This window comes from Aquarana catesbeiana, linkage group LG01 (assembly GCF_042186555.1).
Source record: "Aquarana catesbeiana isolate 2022-GZ linkage group LG01, ASM4218655v1, whole genome shotgun sequence".
Taxonomy (NCBI): domain Eukaryota; kingdom Metazoa; phylum Chordata; class Amphibia; order Anura; family Ranidae; genus Aquarana; species Aquarana catesbeiana.
In genome coordinates this window covers 133,684,857-133,703,801 of record NC_133324.1, presented here as the reverse complement: position 1 = coordinate 133,703,801, position 18,945 = coordinate 133,684,857, and the positions used below count along the sequence as shown (strand labels likewise).

Genomic DNA, 18,945 nt, shown 5'->3' with positions numbered 1-18,945 from the left:
ATGCTTTATTGAACCAAGTAACGAAGGAAGTAGCAGGAAAGAGGCAGGCGGAAAACTGCAGGGAAGCTCAAATACCTTTCTTTGGGTTTCTTTAGAACATCCTTTAAGGTTGAATACTGTAATTGAATGCATGCCCCTTTTTGTGGGACACGATATTTACTCGCCTGGATAGACCTCTCTCACTTGTCTAGCAGCCAGCACGTAGCACGAACAAAAGTCTCTGCCACAGACTTGCTTGAAATAAACCCGTACGATCCTCTGCCACAGGATGTATTGGTTTGCGATGAATGTCAGACACAGTACTTGGACCTTTAAGCCAACCCGGCAGTACTATGTGGTAGGATCACTTTAGGATACGTCCTCCAACTGAGTCACCAGGCCCCTCTCCAGACCAGCACTCTGCATGATCCTTCCATGACGGGTCCTCCCCTGGGATCTCCTCGGTTGTCCAGCTTCTTCACTCAGGATAGACAGCTCAGGACCATGGACAGGCTTCTGGGCCCACCCAAGCGCCACAGCGAAGCGGGCCTTCCAGAACGGAGGACCACGAGGTGGTACTCTAACACATACCTGTCGGCCAGGAGGGCCAGCAGGTGGCTGAAAACGAGTCCCTAAACATGGCGTCTGTCCCATAAATACCCTCTCCCAGAATGCAACTCGGAGGACCACCTACACCGAGTTGTCTCCGGGACAGAGGAACACTCATCCGCTTCAACGCGTTTCTTTTCCAACACCCGCCGATGGTGACAACGACACCCACCGGCACAATGTGGAACCACACGCAACGTCAGCCAAGCTGGAACAGAGGCAAATCTAACTTCCTATAACAAGCAATTCACTAAATTTACCTATCAGATGATAGATCATAAATCTGCCAGAGCTACATACATACTTCTCAATGATACAATTCATTTTCTGGTTGGATAAGGTGGAGATCTTGAAGCCACTGCTTGTCCCTCCACCTCTTCCAATCGGAGAAAGGTTTTCATTCATTGAGAATCCTATAGGTATGGAACGTGTAAGCTGGAGCAATGTAAGTGCAATGTAAACATATCCATACCTAGAATTCAGAACTCATTTATTGTAAGCTTCTTCTTTTTGGCTGCAGCTCTGCTCTAAACTACAAATGTGATTTATTTAGAGAAGAAGAAGAAGAAGAACTCCTCCAGGACCCATCAGATCAGAGTGAGGTCCTCATGTCCTCCTCTGGTGACAACCTTCTCCAGGTAGGTGGCGCTGATAGGTTAGTAAAATGTAGAGAAGGAGGAGGGGGAGGGTGCAGGCAGCAGCACCGGAGAGAAGAAGGAGGAGGAGGGAAGGAGATCGCACACACTGACATTGTACACACTGAGAGCAACAGGCAGGAGCGGAGGCTCGGAGTGCCGGGGATTGATCGGGGATTGATCGGGCACTGATCGGGGGACTGTGATCTCTGGACTGAACATCGCCATCATCCGGGGACAAGTTGAAGGTGTTGGAGCTGCACCAGGATGCACCATGAGGATGTCTCCCCCCTGCTACGACCCAGATATGGCTGTGAGTACCACCTATGTGATCGGAGAGGTGTGTGTGTGTCTGGGGACAGCCCGATCTCATCGCTCCCACCTGTAGATCGCAGAGTGCAGGCTTGTTCTGATTGGTGCAGCACGTTGTCCGGAGGGATCGGTGAAGTTGGTCGGTAGTTTCCAGCCATGTGGTTTGGTGGATGTGTGAAGTCAGGACTGGAAGACTTTGTAGTTGTGTCATCTCTAGTAATGACTGTGCTAGGGCTGCTGCATCATTTTAAACTTTAAAGCTGGCCATACACTGTGCCATCTGATTGTACAACCAAACCTAAACAATTCATTCGGTTTGCATCCTATCAGGCAGCACCTGGATCTAAAGCTGACCATACATTGTACAATCTTCTTTACCAGCAACTATGTAGTGTGTGTGTAATAAATAAATAAATATATATATCCCTCTGATATAATGGAAACTGAATGAATTGTTTAGGTGTGTCATCATATGTACTTTTGGTAAATATAAAGCAGATTGTACAATCAAATTGAGCCCAGGTTCACACTGCTGGGGATTGAAATCGTGTGAGTTCAGGTGAACTTGCACAATTTCATTGCCGCATGTCAGTCCGATGATTTCAGAGACATCTGTGCGGTTTCCTGCACAGATGTCTATTGAAATTGCACCTGAAATCGCTAAAATTAGTACAGAAACTACTTTTGGGAATCAGTGTGGTGTCGCACCGATTGGGACAGTTCCATTGCGGACAATAGCCTGTGATTTTACATGCCAAATCGCATCACTGTGAACCAGGGCTTAGAGATACATTTGACCGGTGTGGAAGCATCGCTCTCAAGGCAACCGTTACACACGCAGGGTAAGGCAACAGCTTCACTTTAAAGGATCTCTTCACCTTTTGGGGGAAAAAACAATTAATTTAAATGTAAGTTTATTATTTTGTTGTTCTACCAGGAGCCGGCAGATCATTGCACTCACAATCAGCAGATCACAGGTGCAATGTCAGGCTCCTGCAGACACCTCCTCCTCTTTTCTGTTTGGAAGCTGCAGGATATTGGAATGGACTACAAGGGCTCTGATCTTGGCACTCGCAGTCTATTGAAATGACAAGCCTGTCTGCGGTGGCACACAGGACTGGTTGGTTTTTCATTCACAGAATGCCAATTTTTAAATGCAACAGTGTCTGCGGGGGAGAGGAACCTATAATGTACCTTCACCTTGTGGCATGTGTGCAGGATTTACCTTCCTATCATTCCCATGTCACTTCAGCCAATGGGAGAGAAGCAAATTCCTGTTTGGAATGAGCCTCTAGAGTTGACTTTTTTAAGCCGGCCATAGATGGAGCGATTTTCCTTTCCTGCGTCCAACCAATAATCGCATGTAAAATCCGACAGGCTGGTTGTACCCAAGTTGATTGATGGTTGGACTTTCGGATGGACTGTGCTGAACCGGCCAAGATTCGCACGGTCTATGGCTGGCTTTATACTGGGCTATGGACTCCCTATGACAGCATGGAGCGGGTTGCATGCTCCTTTTATACTTGGAAGTACGGGGCATTTTTTTTGGCAGTGCTGCTGTGAAGTTCTACATTAAACCAGTCTATTGCTTTGCCCTAATCCTGGGTACACACAGGACATGGTTTATTTTATTTAAATTTTTTTTTTTTTTTTTTTGATGGCATGAAAACCAACATGTAGATCCCTATACTTACACATGCAATGTTAGTGCAGCGATCTTCCCACTAAGCCATTGTGTTCTGACAGGGGGGACTGCCCCCACTGTCCTCACTGCCCCCACTGCCCCCACTGCCCCCACTGCCCTCACTGTCCTCACTGCCCCCACTGCCCCCACTGTCCTCACTGTCCTCACTGCCCCCACTGTCCTCACTGCCCCCACTGTCCTCACTGCCCCCACTGCCAGAATACAGTGACCAACGCTCAGTCATTGGCTGTTGTTGCCTATCATCAGATGCTGGAAAAGCATGCTTGATTGACCTGAAGCTGGTCAAGGAGTTGTACACACGGTCCAAAAGTCGTCCGGTAATTGCCAAGACAACTGTTTTTTGGCCGATTTTCAGCTTGGGCTTAAAGTGTGTGTGTGTGTGTGTGTGTGTGTACCAACCTGTACAAGTTCTGCTTTTCACACCTTACTCCTTACATTACTTTTGCACCAAAAGCCTGACGTTGTTCTGTAACTTGTCCTTCATGCCATGTTAGTTTGGACACTAAGCTCCCCATACATGACTGAATGAAGAAAACTGAACCAATTTCCCCATCCATACATTCTAGGTGGATGGAGGGATCCTCCCTGCAGTGTCTTTATTCTGACAGTGGGGGGTTCTCCTCCTGCCAGAATACACCGATCAGCACTGTAGCCCATTGGCTGTATGTGCTCGTTGCTGGTTTTCCAGAAAGACCATCTGACAGAAGCAGTTGAATGGAGAGGGCTCCATGCTGAGGGTTCCTGCTGAACGCTGGCCATCATAGATAGATAGAAATTCAGGCGGTTCTGCAGGGACCGGACGAATTTGGATTAGTGTGTGGCCATCCTTGTTGAACGGAAGTCCATTGATAGATTGACTTCGGTCAAACAGACAGAAGCTGGGTATACACGGGAAGGTTTTTGTTTGATTGAATAAAAAAACCTGTGTTAAGAGAAAATAGAAATCTTTGCAGAATAGGGCTCATTCAGACAGGTGGCTGGAGTGCAGCATACAGATACAGCTAAATGTAACATTGTGCTATGGCCACATACAAACGATTTACCTGCATCCAGAACCTTCATCCCTGGATGTAAACCATCCATGTCCTGGGCTGGTCACAGCCCCTAATTCTATGAGTGGTTACAGGCAAACGGTGGCAGCGGCAGCCATTCATTTGCACGGGGTATTCATCTGGCTGCAGCTGTTTGCACACAGCGTATACATCAGGGATATGCAATTGACGGACCTCCAGCTGTTGTAGAACTACAAGTCCCATGAGGCATAGCAAGACTCTGACAGCCACAAGCATGACACCCAGAGGCAGAGGCATGATGGGACTTGTAGTTTTGCAACAGCTGGAGGTCCGCTAATTGCATATCCCTGGTATACATGGAGGTCGTTTCTTTACTGGCAAGAATTGCAGATTCATACCTGTACCCCCCATCTAAATGGGATCTTAGATACACTGAATGCATGTAAACGCTTATACATTTATGACCAGAAGAAAGCATTCTGGGAAGTATGAGAATTATAAAGTTTGTTTTAGGCTAGGTTCTTGGATCTGATTGTCAGTGTGATTATCTAGTGCGACTTGGTTGCATTTTGGATGTCGTTTGCATATTCTGTGGGGCCAAAATTGAGCTGGAATCACACTAAAGTAGTACAGGAACCTTTTCTATAATTGCTCTGTGCTGAGTTCCATTAATGTGAATGAGCACCTTTTAAAAAAACAATGTGATGTCTATTGACATGCAAATCTATGCGACTCAAATCACATCTGAGATTGCACTAGTGTGAATGGAGCCTTATACTTCTCAAATCAATTTTCTCTGCGTTAAAAGCCCAGTTCACACAAGCGCTGGCACCTGTACTGCATGAATGAGGCATTGATTTTTTGTACCTGGAACCCCCCGTAGCTGCATGCAGGCAGCCTATGAAAGTGAATGCAGACACAAGGCTGTACAGACGCAGTCACGTGTACTAATTTGACAGGCGCACAGGAGCGGGCGCATAGCACCAAACGCAGGCGCATTGGAGCCCCGAACCCACTCCTGCACGCCTGTCAAATTAGGACATGTGGCTGTGTCTGCATTCACTTCCATAGGCTGCCTGCATGGAGCACCGTCAAATGTTGGTGGGACGGTGCGGCTCTCGTTCTGGGTGGACGTCAAATGACGGCGCACCCGAGCGGCAGCTCCTGCATGCCTGCACCGCGTTGCTAGGACACAGTGCAAGCTGACGCGGCTCTTTAATCGCGTGATCGGCTGTGTCCAATCACATGTAAACATGGAAGTGCCAGTAATCGGCTCTCATCATCTCACGCTGACAGTGTGTGTGGCGAGGAGAGCCGATCAGCGACATTTCCTCGCAGGGGACAGTAAGAGATGTAATCAGGGCACTGATGATCGTTGCCCTGATTACATTAGAGCGCCAGCAACCCATACCCACCAGTGCCAGCAATCGGTGCTAACAATCTGTGCCCACCACAGCCAGAAATCAGTGCCCATTAGTGATGCCAGTCAGTGCTGGCTTTCAGTGATGCCCATCAGTGCCTGTCAGTGCCACCTATCAATGCCCATCAGTGCAGCCTGTTAGTGCCCATCTGTGCTGCCTCATCAGCGCACATCCAGTGAAGGAGAAAATTACTTATTTACAAAATTTACTGACAGAAAGTAAAACTTTTTTTTTTTTTTTTTTTTTTTTCAACATTTTCGGTCTTATTTTTTTCCAAAATAAAAATCCCAGCAGTGATTAAATACCACCAAAAGAAAGCTCCATTTGTATCAAGAAAATGATAAAAATTTCACATGGTTACAGTGTAGCATGACCGCACAATTGTCATTCAAAGTGTGACCAGCGCTGAAAGCTGAAAAATGGCCTGGGCAGGAAGGGGGTGAGAGTGCCCAGTAGATAAGTGGTTAAGGTGATGCAGAATCCTACTTGCATTTCTCCCGTTCAAAGTTTGTCCTTTTCCCAGGGAATATAGTGTATTGGGCTGACAAGGCTTATTCACAATCATTGATCCATAAAGGTCAGAATCCTGACTTTCCACAATATCGCCTGTATAGTTCCTTTAGTAGTTTTTATGCCGTGTTGGAATTCTTTTGGCCTCAATGAGGAATGAAGATTACATAAGGTGTGGCGTTTTAGCGGAGGCCGTGTTCCGGTCGCTGTGTGTCCATTGGCGGAGGAGGGGAAGGCTCCTGCCATGCTGACACAGTCATTAGTAAAAAGTCTTATCAGCTGTGTCAGAGATTGGAATGACAGAGTACAGTTTGACTACCTTGTCCAAACACAATCACTCAGATCAGAAGGATCTTGCTGGGCGCTGCTGTCTGTGGATCTACCTTGACCAGAGTTCCCCCATTCTATAGGGCTTAGATAGAAGATAATATGCAAATGACTTACATTGTATGTATACACCGATAACCTCACTATATATTGTTCAGCTGAGCTCAGAGGGAACAAATATTGTCTAAATACAAGAGGTATTCTTATTGTTACTTAACCCTTTGGCGCCGACCACACGCAAATATAGAGCCTGTCAGCGCCTGGTCCTTGGCGCCGAAGGGGCCGCGTATTTGTGTGAATTGCAGTCCAAACAGCTGTGCTGAGAGCGAGTGCGGTGCTCCCAACACCATTACAAGCGCCTAACGAAAGCTCCTAATCGCTGCTCGCGATCAGGAGTTTTTTGTATCATGTGACAGCCAATCACGGCGGTCACGTGCTCTTAAGCCCCACCTTCAGGCGTCATAACTCTCTTAAGGGGCCAGGAGGAACCAGCATGAAAAGGGTAAATCTTGGAGTGCTTTGTGTATTAATCTATGTAACGGCCTATATGCAAAATGAGTGGCTGAAATGCACCTCCAACACGTGACAATCTGGGCGGAAGGTCGTATTTTTTGGCAGTTCAACACACAACACCATGCGTTGTGTTGGGGTGCCATTCACAATGAAAGACATTGCAGTGCACCAATGCATACAATGCTACTGGATCCCCCCTGGTGTGCACAGGCCCTTAAATCTGTAGTAAAGTCACCATAAAGATGCTAAAAAATGGGCCCCCTGCACTGCATCCTAGTACCATACGTAAAGACAGACTTGCCTGCAAACAGAGCCCTCCATCGCTGTCATGGCTCCCCCCCCCCCCCCCCCCGGCACTTCGTTTTGTAAGCTCGTCACCTGAATGGCCTGGCCACGGTGACATCATTCCCACGTTCAGGAGTCACATCGCAGCGGCACACGGAGCTTGCCGTAAATGTGGTCTGAGTAGCGCATGCGCGTCTCAATTCACATTACCTCTGACAGGAAAGGGGGAGATTTTATAATATCTCTTCTGTTCTATAAACCCTGCCTTGTCACCGGATTGTTAAATTGTATGTCAAGACAAATCTCCTCCCTTTTTTTTTTTTTTTTTTTTTTTTTTTTTTTTTTTTTTTTTTTTTTTCCTTCTAGTTTTGGATAGAGTGGGAAAGATTGAAACTCCTGTTCACATTTCAGATTTTACTAATATCTGGGGCTCACTTCGAGAGATTTTTCTTTGGCCTCGTACACACGATAAGAATATTGGATAAATGATCGACCCTTTTTGTTTTGTTTTTTTGCATGCTACTCTCATATCGAACACCAATAGGTTAACAAAGTTACAGAAATTCTCATACATCAGAATACAACTTCGGGAGTGATGTGTCCAAGCATTTATACAATACAGATGAAAAAAATAGTATTTTTTAGTATACACCATACAAATTACACAAAAATTGTTCCGGTATCCTACAAGCAATATTTTCATGTTTGTCCCTTTTGGATAATTTTGCATGAACTGTCCTGATCGGTTCTCGAAAAGCTGAGTACTAACGATCCGATTATCAGATGATATTTTTCATCCGATTTTTTTCTCATCGTGTGTACTGGGCATTACTCTCTGTCCCATGGATCATGGTTTTACAATGGGGAAATCTGCAGCCGATAGACATAAAAGTCTGACAGGGGTTCTGTGTTGCTGTTTGACAGTTCCCATCACTGTTTATTAGCAGGACAGGAAGTGAAGGAAATCTCTCTGTGCACTGGATAGTAGCTGTTGTAAGTCTTTTTCACATATAAAGCCATTTGCAGAAATCGAGCCTGTTGCAATTTTTTGATTGTTGGGTATTACTGCCCCCCCCCATTACAGAACACAGAAGTGATGTATGGGCTGTCAGGAGGCACCACAGCTCTACCAGAGACAGAAGAATTCACGCGCCCCCCTGGACTGCTACGAATACAACTTTTGCTTTTACAGGGGGCAGCTAGTGGGGATCTGTTGCTTTAATACTTGCTTTGAATTACATAGTCAACCCATTAAAGTGTACGTAATCCCCTTCTATTTTTCAGTGTGTTGGCATTGTGTCTCACTCGTTACAGTATACCTTTTTAAAGTGGAGTTCCAGTCATTTTTGTGTTTATTAAAAGTCAAGAGCTACAAAAAGTGTACCTGCTGGCTTTTACTAAACACACTCGCCTGTCCCACGGTTCAGCGATGCGGCCGCCCGAACCCTCACTTCTCTCCTTCGCCTCTCCCCGACATTACAAGTGTGGGCACCCGGCTGTGACAGCTTCACAGCTGGGTGCGCACTGTGCATGCGTGAGTCGCGCTGCGCCGCCTCAATGGCCGGGCAATTTACTGGGACCTGTGATGTGTCCCAGAAGATTGCAGGGGGGAGGGGGAGAGGAGAACTTCCGTTTGAGTTGCCTAGGCGGCCCGAGTGGGAGCTGGGTACCTGTCAAAACTAGGCCCCCCCCCCCAAAAAAAGACATGCTAAATGTGGCATGTCAGGGGGTGAGGAGTCCTTAAAGCGGAACTTCCACTTTTGGGTAGAGCTCCACTTTAAGCTGGCCATAGACAGTTTGAATCTTGGCCGGTTCAGCAGGGACAGGCCGAGATTCAAACCATGTGTTTTACATGCGATTATTGCTAGTGGCTATTCATGCCGCTAACCATAATCACTGTGTTCTACCGGCGGGGAATGCAATGGCTTTGCCATAAGCAAATATTTTAGTGAATCTGTCCCTAAGTTCCTTACCCAGAGATCCTGCTAACTGTTTTTCCTGTTGCAGGCTGACAGCTCCATGCCACTGCTTTACAATTAGCAGTGTTTTCCACCTTCTCTGTGAGGTCCTTCAGTTGTCCATTCGGTAGCTTATCTGATAGGCAGTACAATGACTACCTGAAGGACCTCTTAGGACAGAATGACAACACTGCTGCTAATTGCAGGGCAGCGGCTTATGCCCCATACACACGATCGGATATTCCAACAACAAATGTTGGATGTGAGCTTGTTGACTGAAAGTCTGACCGTGTGTACGCTCCATTGAACATTTGTTGTCGGACTTTCCACCAACAAATGTTGGCTAGCAGGTTCTCAAATTTTCCGCCAACAAAACTTGTTTTCGGAAAGTCCGATCGTGTGTACACAAGTCCGATGCACAAAAGTTCACACATGCTTGGAATCAAGCAGAAGGAGCCGCACTGGCTATTGAGCTTCCTTTTTCTTGGCTCGTCGTACGTCGCCACGTTCCCACCTTCGTAATTGTTGGCCAACATTTGTGTGACCGTGTGTTTGCAAGACAAGTTGGAGCCAACAACCTTCGAACAAAAATCCGCCGATTTGTTGTTGGAAAATCCGATCGTGTGTACGGGGCATTAGAGTTGTCAGGCTGCGACAGGAAATGCTGTTATAGGGAAGATCTCCACGTAAGAAACTTTGCAACAAATTTACAAAAATCTGTTGCTTGAGAAGACTGTAAATGGTGTCATATGATGATGCCAAACATACTGAAAAATCGATTCAGAGCTTACATAGACTTTAATAACCTACGAGTTGGCAGCGTATGCCTCGTGTTTACCATGCAGATCACTGTGGAAGGCCTAGTTAAAGTGTTACTAAAGTAAATGTTTGTTATTTTATTATAAATAAAAAATGTTATGCTCACCTGCTCTGTTCAGTGGTATTTCACAGAGTGGCCCTGATTCTCCTCTTCTCGGGTTCCCCCGGCGGCCATCCTGGCTCCTCCCGCTCTTCGTGTGTCCCCATAGGAAGCCGCTATGGAGGCACACAGTGTTCGCGTGCTCCCGAGCTGTGTGTCTATGGAGCCACGCTCCATAGACTTGCACAGCGGGACTTTCCCACCCCCTGGATTTGATTAAGAGCAAAAGGGGCCAATGGCTCCTGCTCGAGGGTTGTGTGAAGAGGAAGAGATGGGAGAGGAGATTCAGCCGTGCATATTACTGGATCTTTTCTCCCCTCTAATCCCTTTATGCAGGGAAGTGGGGGGGTACAGAGAAATAGAAAATGTTTTTCACCTTAATGCGTGGAATGTATTAAGATATAAAAAGAGGGGGGGGGTGCTGCGCTACCCAGAGGGTCTATGCTTATTGGTATTGTTAATAATTCCTACTGGTCGTAGGGCAAGAGGCCTCGATAAAATAGAGTATATAAACGTACGTAAAAAAAAAAAAAAAAAAAAAAAAAATCGCATGAGTTGGAGTGATAAGTACGCATGAATGGGTGTAGTAACTAAAATTGGTTGCATATATATTGATCCAACAGGTGATTAATATAAATATAAACAATAATACATATATGTTGATTCAAAAGTGATTGTATCTTGTACGACTACTACATTTTTTCCAATTTGGTAGCGCAGGAATAGCTCCCGTTTTTATTTAATGTATTAAGATAAATGTTTTTATCTTTAGTATCAGTATCATTTTAAGAGCCATAGTTGTATTGTGTGTGCCCCCTTTTATACTCTGTACACAGTGCCGGAATGTCAGAGCATTGATCAAAGCTCCTCTGCTCAGCCATTTGGGCTTCGATCTGCTAAAAAAGCTATTGATTTGACACATGTGAGATGTAGGGGTGACTTGAGCAAACGTCTGTTCCCTTCATACAGATTTTGCCTATATATTGGTCTATCACAGTGTTTTTCAACCATTTTTCAGTTATGGCACCCTTTTAAAATTTCTGCACAATCTGAGGCTTCCTTTTCTAAAATGTGAAAACAAATAGTTTACATTGTAGCAACATTCAAACATGTAAGAAGCCCAACATTAGAGGTCATTTATCCTTCCAAAGTAAACACACCTTTGCACATTGGTACTGCCTGGTATCTAACGCCCCCCCACTGATTCGTTTTAAAAAATGTAAAAATTTAATGGGTGACGGATGGAAAATTGTCAGCTGAACAGTGACTGCATCCAATCAAATGCAGACGCTATTTGGGCATTATGATAGTTGCTGGCTGCGGAATACAATGGCCTATGCAAGAGATTCCTCCATCTGTGCCTGGAAGGCAAATCTGTTAAGCCTGTCATCGGCGGTTCGAATCTCGGCCTGTTCAGGAGAGACCGGCCAAGATTGGAGCCATGTATCGGCTAGCTAAATGTACCAAAATTGATCGATCAACTTGGGTACAACCAGCCTGTCGAATTTTACATGCAATTTTATTTCTAGCAGCTATTTTTTCCTGGTGGGGACGGCTTCCATGACTCCCCCTCCCTCTCCCCCATCCCCCATGTTGATAGGGGAATTGAGTAAACATGGTAGCAGGAAAGAAAATCACTCCATATTGGGCCAGCTTTAGATTACTTCATTTTTTCAGCCCACATGTCTCCCAGCTTTAGGCCAGCTATACACCATTTGAACCGTTAATGGGCAGGCTGAATGTACCAAGTTGTTGAAGAATCCAGCCTGCTGGATTTGCTCCTGATTATCGCAAGCGGCTCCTAGCAGGGTGGATAAAAATCAATGCTTTTTGATTTAAAAAACAAAACAAACGGATTTATCAAATTTTATTTTAATAACATGCTTTTGTAGTAAAAGTCTATCCAAAGATTGTTTTCTATTTAAGATACATTAATAATTTAGTTAATTCAGCATGAAATGGAGCTTAGTTATGTAGCATGAGGCTGTGTATTCTACAATATTTACATTTTTTGGTAAACTCCTTCAATGAATCCAAGCTCTGCAAGTTGAGATAACAACATGCACTGGCAATGTTTATTATTTTAATGAAATAAAAGAATTTGAATAGTTCTTAAACTATGTGTGATTAACCTAAAATCGGTTCTGATATTGCTGTTTTACTAGCTTATTATCCTAAATAGGAAACCTTCATTTTGTTAATGAGAATTCGCAATTTTTTTTGCTTAGACTAAAGATCACAATTCTCGTGGTGTAAAATCTTTCACATTATACAAAAAAAAAAAAGTGCTAACTCTTTACTGGTTATTTTTTTGTGTGTGTGTATGTATGTGTATGTGTGTGTGTGTGTGTATATATGTATGTGTGTGTGTGTGTGTATATATGTGTGTATATATATATATATATATATATATATATATATATATATATATATATATATATATATATATATATATATATATATATATATATATATATATATATATATATATATATATATATATAATATTCTAGCAAAAAAAAAAAAAATGATTTTAACTTGAAACCAACAAATGTTAGAAAAGGGTTTATGTTTAAGTGGTTAAACTTTCCTCATTAAGAGCGCGGTTTGCAGGCGCTATTGCGCCTTTGATCTAAAGAACAAATTGTTACAATGTTATACTTAGTTCCACTGCTAAAGAATGTTGTGATACTTGGCAGATTGCCCTTCCTTTTTTTTTTTTTTTTTCTTTTTTCCTTTCTTTTGACGACTGTCGGCTTCAGCAGAGCAGAGAGGGTTCTCTGCATAGAAAAAATCAGGAAATACTTTGTCAAGATTGCAAGGGGGAAAAAATCGCACTAACGATTAATCGTGCAGCTCTACCAGCCAGAATAAGTCCTTACATTTAAAGAGCATCTGTCATTTCAGATCCATCATGGCAGCGCCTGTTAGTGGGCATCCACTCGCCTGCTGCCGCCACGTCCCTCACCTGGTCTCACTGCCCCATCACCAGCCATCCCTCTAGGCTCTGTTCACACCTAGGTGTCTTTGGGGCGTTTTTCTGCTGTAAGTCTCAGCTCTAAAAATGCCCAACAAGACAAATCCCATTCATTTCAATGGCCTGAAGCAAAACGCCTGTCGCTCAAAGTACAGGAGCTTATTTTTTTTTTTTCTGGCAGATTACAGGCATTTTACTGCTTTTACATTGGTGACCTTTTAACCTTGAAAACGCCTGTAGAATAGCAACGCCTAGATTGGAACAGAGCCTTAAAGTAAATGGGAACTGTCGGAGAGTCAACAGCGGATCAAAGGAGGAGCCGCTGCGGGACAGAGATGACAGTTGCTCTTTTAAAAATCGTGATTTAAATCAAATCCACCCTAGCTGCTAGTGATAGTCACTGTCATCCTGGTGGGGGAGAAGACACTTGCTGACTCCCCGGTCCACATTGTCTGTGTTAATGGGGGAATCGTGCAAATCTCTTTCCTGCAACCCGTGGTTGCAGGAATGAAATTTGCACAGTGTATGGCCGGCCCTAGGCTTTTGGTGTACAGGCCAATGAGACTGATCTTATTAATGAGATTACAAAAGGACAAATGACAGCATGCTAATTTTTTATTTCACCTGAAGTGCGTTTGTTTAAGGCGAGGCACATGTTCTGCTCCTGATAACTGGTAACAAAAGGTGTCTTTTTTTTCCTTCCATTCACAATACCTTTCTTTGTTTGAGAATTTCCAATTAACCCTCAGATGTATTATATACAGGAGAAGGATACAGGATTTTGCTGAGCGATATTTATGGCTTCCAAGCTCAATCTCTGGGGAGAGCACATGCATCCGGTCTATGATCTGTGCTGAGCTTACCTTGCAAGAGAGGAAGCCATGTCTAGGCCTAACAATTTCTGCTTGTGATTGGTGCTTCAATTATACCGCAAAGACTGTCCACACTAAAGTTCATATTTTTTTTTTTTTTTTCCTGCAGCCAGCAATACGATGACACGCACACGTAACTTTCTTTTTCTGTTACACTTCAGAGTAGATAAAGTCAGGAAGTGGTTTGGGTGTCGCTAACTGCTCCTCTGTGACCAAAGTGTCATACAAAGCCAAAGAGCATTATGGGTCGTCTTAATATTTCTTATCATCTTCAGTTCTCATATGTCTAGAAGGCACTGATAATACACCATGAAGTATAAAGGAATGTGTTATAGAGGTGACTGCTACTGATTACCATTAGACCTTTGGTTTGGCAGTAAAATATAGCCGCTTAATAATCAGACTTTATTTTTTTTTTTTTTTTGTTCCTTTTTATATTTTTTCTCTTTTTAAATTTTGTAGCTGGCAGGTTGATTCAGTATGTGAGTCACAGAGTGTCACACAATTAAAGGCTTCTATTGAATTTTACTATAACATAGAACAGGAGAGCCTTCCTTGAATATCGCATTCTGTCACCTATCCCAACAGATAAAGGTTATTCCTCTTATTCTTCTTTTCTTTATGTTCCATGGCTAATCAGTATATTCACAACCTCTGGTGTATAACGGATACAGCCTAGTATTATTCAGCCAAAAATTCCAAACTACATGCAGTGGTTTCATGCTTGTTGGCCGCCATCAGTGCAAAGTATGGAAACAATGGGGTTGATTTACTAAAGGCAAATCGATTTTTTTTTCATTTTGCAAGGGAGTTTTCCAAAGAGCTTAGTGATTAAGTTGTGGGGTAAATTCCTTTGCAAAATGAACAGTTTTATTTATTTTTTTTCTGCATTTAGTAAATCAATCCTCAATGGCTTCCATGGAGAAGGGCTCGGGGGACCAACAAGAGAGTATACTTGCCTTCTGGATTACAATTTCTCATTGATTCCCAAGCCCTACTGCATAGAATCAGTTATTGTCATTGCACTACACTGTGGATGGCCTGCAGGGGTGGCTGGTGGTTGTGTGTTTAGTTTTTTGGGGGGGGTATGCGACACATTTCTTTCAATACAGCCTGGGGCAAGAAAGACACATTCACATGCTATTTAAAGCTGCGGTCTAAGCCCATTAAGCCAATCAAAATGAATTTTCTCAAATCACACCACATTGCAGCAAAGTTGTGCCTATGGCAATTTTGGAACCACACTGCAACTGGATCGTGTGGTCGTTTTGTACACTGCGATCTAGTGCACGCAAAGGCACTGAGTTTGGGGTGCTGTTAAAATTGCACTGACACCTGCTGCAGATCGCAAGGGCAGTGCGATTTGAATTCAGTGCGAGAAACACATACGGATCGTGGGTTCCCCGCACCGCATTCTAGTGTGAACCAAGGCTAAGGCCATCGTCAAACACAGCTCTTCAGGGGAGTCTACCCCACCTCTACCGCTACCCAACAACTGAACTTTTACCTTTTTTCCATCAACTCATACTCCACACTTCTCACTTTTTATTGTTTTTTTTTTTTTTTTAATTTGCATTGTCTATAGCAGTGGTTCTCAACCTCAGTCCTCAAGTACCCCCAATGGGCCATGTTTTGGGAACTTCCCTTAGATAACATAACTCCATTGCTTCCCTGTGCAGACGAGGAGAGGCTCATGTTTTGAACACACCACCCCCCACCCCCCGTCCCCGTCTCAGCAGTTGGCAGCAGAGAGGATGACAGAACTGTTCTTGCAGATCCTGCTCCTCTCTGTGCAACCCCAGCACCTCTGTCTCCACATTCCCTGGTCTCAGCTGACTCTAGCCCTCCTCTGGTTCTCCTCCAGACCCTGTACTTTCTGCTGCTCAGCTCTGCCCCAAGCTTCTTCCTGGCAGAAGCATAAGGGTGGTGCACTGTGATGTTGTGGCTTTATTTTTATTTATTTATTTATTTTACTGCTGATGGTGGGGTTTGCTCTGGAGATCTGCTTATAATTATTATGAGAAGATGCTGCAAGTCTGAAAAGGAGGGTCGCACACCACTTGGTTTCATCCACTAAAAACCTTATTGGGGGCTGTTCAGACAGAACAGGGTTCTGCCATGGTGTTCTGTCTGGAACAGGGTTCTGCCATGGTGTTCTGTCTGGAACAGGGTTCTGCCATGGTGTTCTGTCTGGAACAGGGTTCTGCCATGGTGTTCTGTCTGGAACAGGGTTCTGCCATGGTGTTCTGTCTGGAACAGGGTTCTGCCATGGTGTTCTGTCTGGAACAGGGTTCTGCCATGGTGTTCTGTCTGGAACAGGGTTCTGCCATGGTGTTCTGTCTGGAACAGGGTTCTGCCATGGTGTTCTGTCTGGAACAGGGTTCTGCCATGGTGTTCTGTCTGGAACAGGGTTCTGCCATGGTGCTCTGTCTGGAACAGGGTTCTGCCATGGTGCTCTGTCTGTTAGTGATTATGCAGGTTCTGCTTGCTGTACACAGCCATGTGCATGGAACCTGACTTTGCCAGTCTGTGTGCCATTTTCATATCTCTAAAAAAACTTTGCATATAAGATGTAGACATTGATTCCCACTAGAGCAGGGGTCTCAAACTGACGGCCCTCCAGCTGTTGCAAAACTACAAGTCCCATGAGGCATTGCAAGGCTGACAGTAACAAGCATGACTCCCACAGGCAGAGGCATGATGAGACTTGTAGTTTCACAACAGCTGGAGGGCCACCGGTTTGAGACCCCTGCAGTAGAGTCTCAACAAATTTTAATTTACCGGAGCCTGATTCCGATCCAGTGATGTGCACAGGAGCCTCAGCTGTCCCGGGTCTCTCTCGTCATTTGCTAAGACACAGCAGTGAGAGCCATTGGATCCATAGAGCAGGGCTCGGAAGCAAGCATGCACCAGTGCGCTTGTAGCAAGCAGCTTGCTATTGGGGGCACTGGTCAAGTGAGAGGAGCCAAGAGCGCCAGCGGGGGACCCGAGAAGAGGATCAGGGCTGCTCTGCAAAACCATTGCACAGAGCAGGTAAGCATGACATGTTTGTTATTTAAAAAGAAAACCAAAAAAACCTTTTAATATCACTTTAAGCCAGCCAGAGGCTGATTGATATTTCGATCCATGTATGGGCAGGCAGGTTATACTGAAGTTGATCCATCGATTGACTTCAGTACAACTAGCTTGTCGAGTGTTTTATATTATGCGATCACTGTGGTTGAAGGAAAGAAAGTTGGTCAATGTATGGCCTGTCTTAAGCCAGTCATAGACAGTTTGAATCTTGGCTAGTTCATCAGGGATCTGCCAAGATTCGAACCATGTATGGGCAAGGCTGAATGTACCTAAGATGATCCATTGATCAACCAGCCTGTCCGATTTTACTTGCAATTATTGCTAGCGGGTATTGTAGCCACTAGTAATAATCACTATGTTCTACTGGTGGGGGTGGCTTCCCCAGCCCCCCAACCGGAAGAACGCTGGCTCCGCGGGAGGGACTGAGTTGATGGGGAACTCGAGCGATTTTTGAAAAACACTCAGTTTGTGGCCAGCTTTGGTTGTGCAGTGAGTCTTATTAGACCAAGTGTACTTGTTTCACATAGAGCAGCAAATGCTTGTCCATATGGTAGCAACAGTGTGCAAATTCTTTGGTATGTAAATGACAATATACATGACCACTGGAATATTCAGAGTATTGGGTTACTTGCATAATACAGGACCCCTGGCTCTCCGACCAGCACAGTTTGGGGTGGTGTGATATAGGCAGCGCATATAGAAAGCATGATTGTTTATTTTCTCACACTGCTATATGATGTTGCATGCTACATAATCCTTAAAGCTGAAATGTAATCTGTTTATATTTTACCTTCCTTGATTCCTCCTTTACCCCTAATCAACATGCTAAAGAATTAATTAAATAAAACCTTTCCAATTTCATTACACACCTCATTTTAGATCGAATGATGTCATCACCGGGTATTGTGCTTTTCTATGCAATGCATGCAGATTCTGGCTGGTGGGAGGGGGCTGGCAGGGTTCTGTACATAGTTTTTCTTAAAACATCACAGCACCCTGCCTGTCAGTACTCCTTCCAATAGCTCTCAGCCCTGATGAATGCAGGAGGAGTTATGCAAATATCTAAATGTCTTCATGGATGAGGGGAGAGTCTGGAGGAGTGGTTGTTCTTGATGGTTCAGCAGGAACCAGCTGAGATTCGCACAATGTATGGGCAGGCTGAATGTACCCAGGTTGATCGTTTAACTTGGGTACAACTAGCCTGTCGGATTTTACATTCAATTATTGTTAGCAGCTATTATAGCTGCTAAACCTAAACAAGGATGTTTTTCGTTTTTTATATTATTTTTATTAATTTTAGAATAAAGACGATATATAAAATACAGTACACCACAATTAACCCCAAAGTAACTTTCATACAATAAGCAAGCATAGGTAAAAAAACATTTAAATCTCATACACATCTACATTTAGAAAACAAGGGTGTTCTGATCTTGGTGCATCAGCATCTTCCCACAAAATGACAATCTCAATCAGATGGAGACGACCACACTCGCTATACCCCACATAAAAATATAAATTACAAATGAAAAAGAAAAATGTGTTGCACTGTCTAATAAAGTTGCTAGTGCATAATCCATAAATAAAATGAATATAATAAATAATCCAATAATTATTATAATTCTATTATGCTTGTGCATATTCCATGAATTAATGAACAAAAATAAAAAATTTGCCCCAGTGATGACGACCATTAGGACGAAACACGTAGGATAGAGTTTTAGCGGTGACGTCATCAAGCCCACCTGGGCGCCAGACGAATCTTTGCATTTTGATGCCTTTTTAACTCCTCGTGTGGATATCATTTTTTTTTTTTTTTCTGTCATATATCGAGC

The 18,945-nt window shown here is 44.0% G+C and overlaps 1 protein-coding gene across 2 annotated transcripts in view; it reads left to right on the top strand.

Moving 5' to 3' along the window:
* Positions 1–1,293: 1,293 nt before the first annotated feature.
* Positions 1,294–18,945, top strand: part of IQGAP2 (IQ motif containing GTPase activating protein 2) — a 375,241-nt gene continuing 357,589 nt past the window's right edge. Inside the window, exon 1 of one of the 2 annotated variants that reach the window (XM_073623999.1) lies at positions 1,294–1,536. In XM_073623999.1, coding sequence (XP_073480100.1) covers positions 1,491–1,536 — 46 coding nt within the window. In that variant the 5' untranslated portion in view covers positions 1,294–1,490. The remainder of the gene's footprint in view (positions 1,537–18,945) is intronic. The other variant, XM_073624006.1, reaches the window with a different exon arrangement.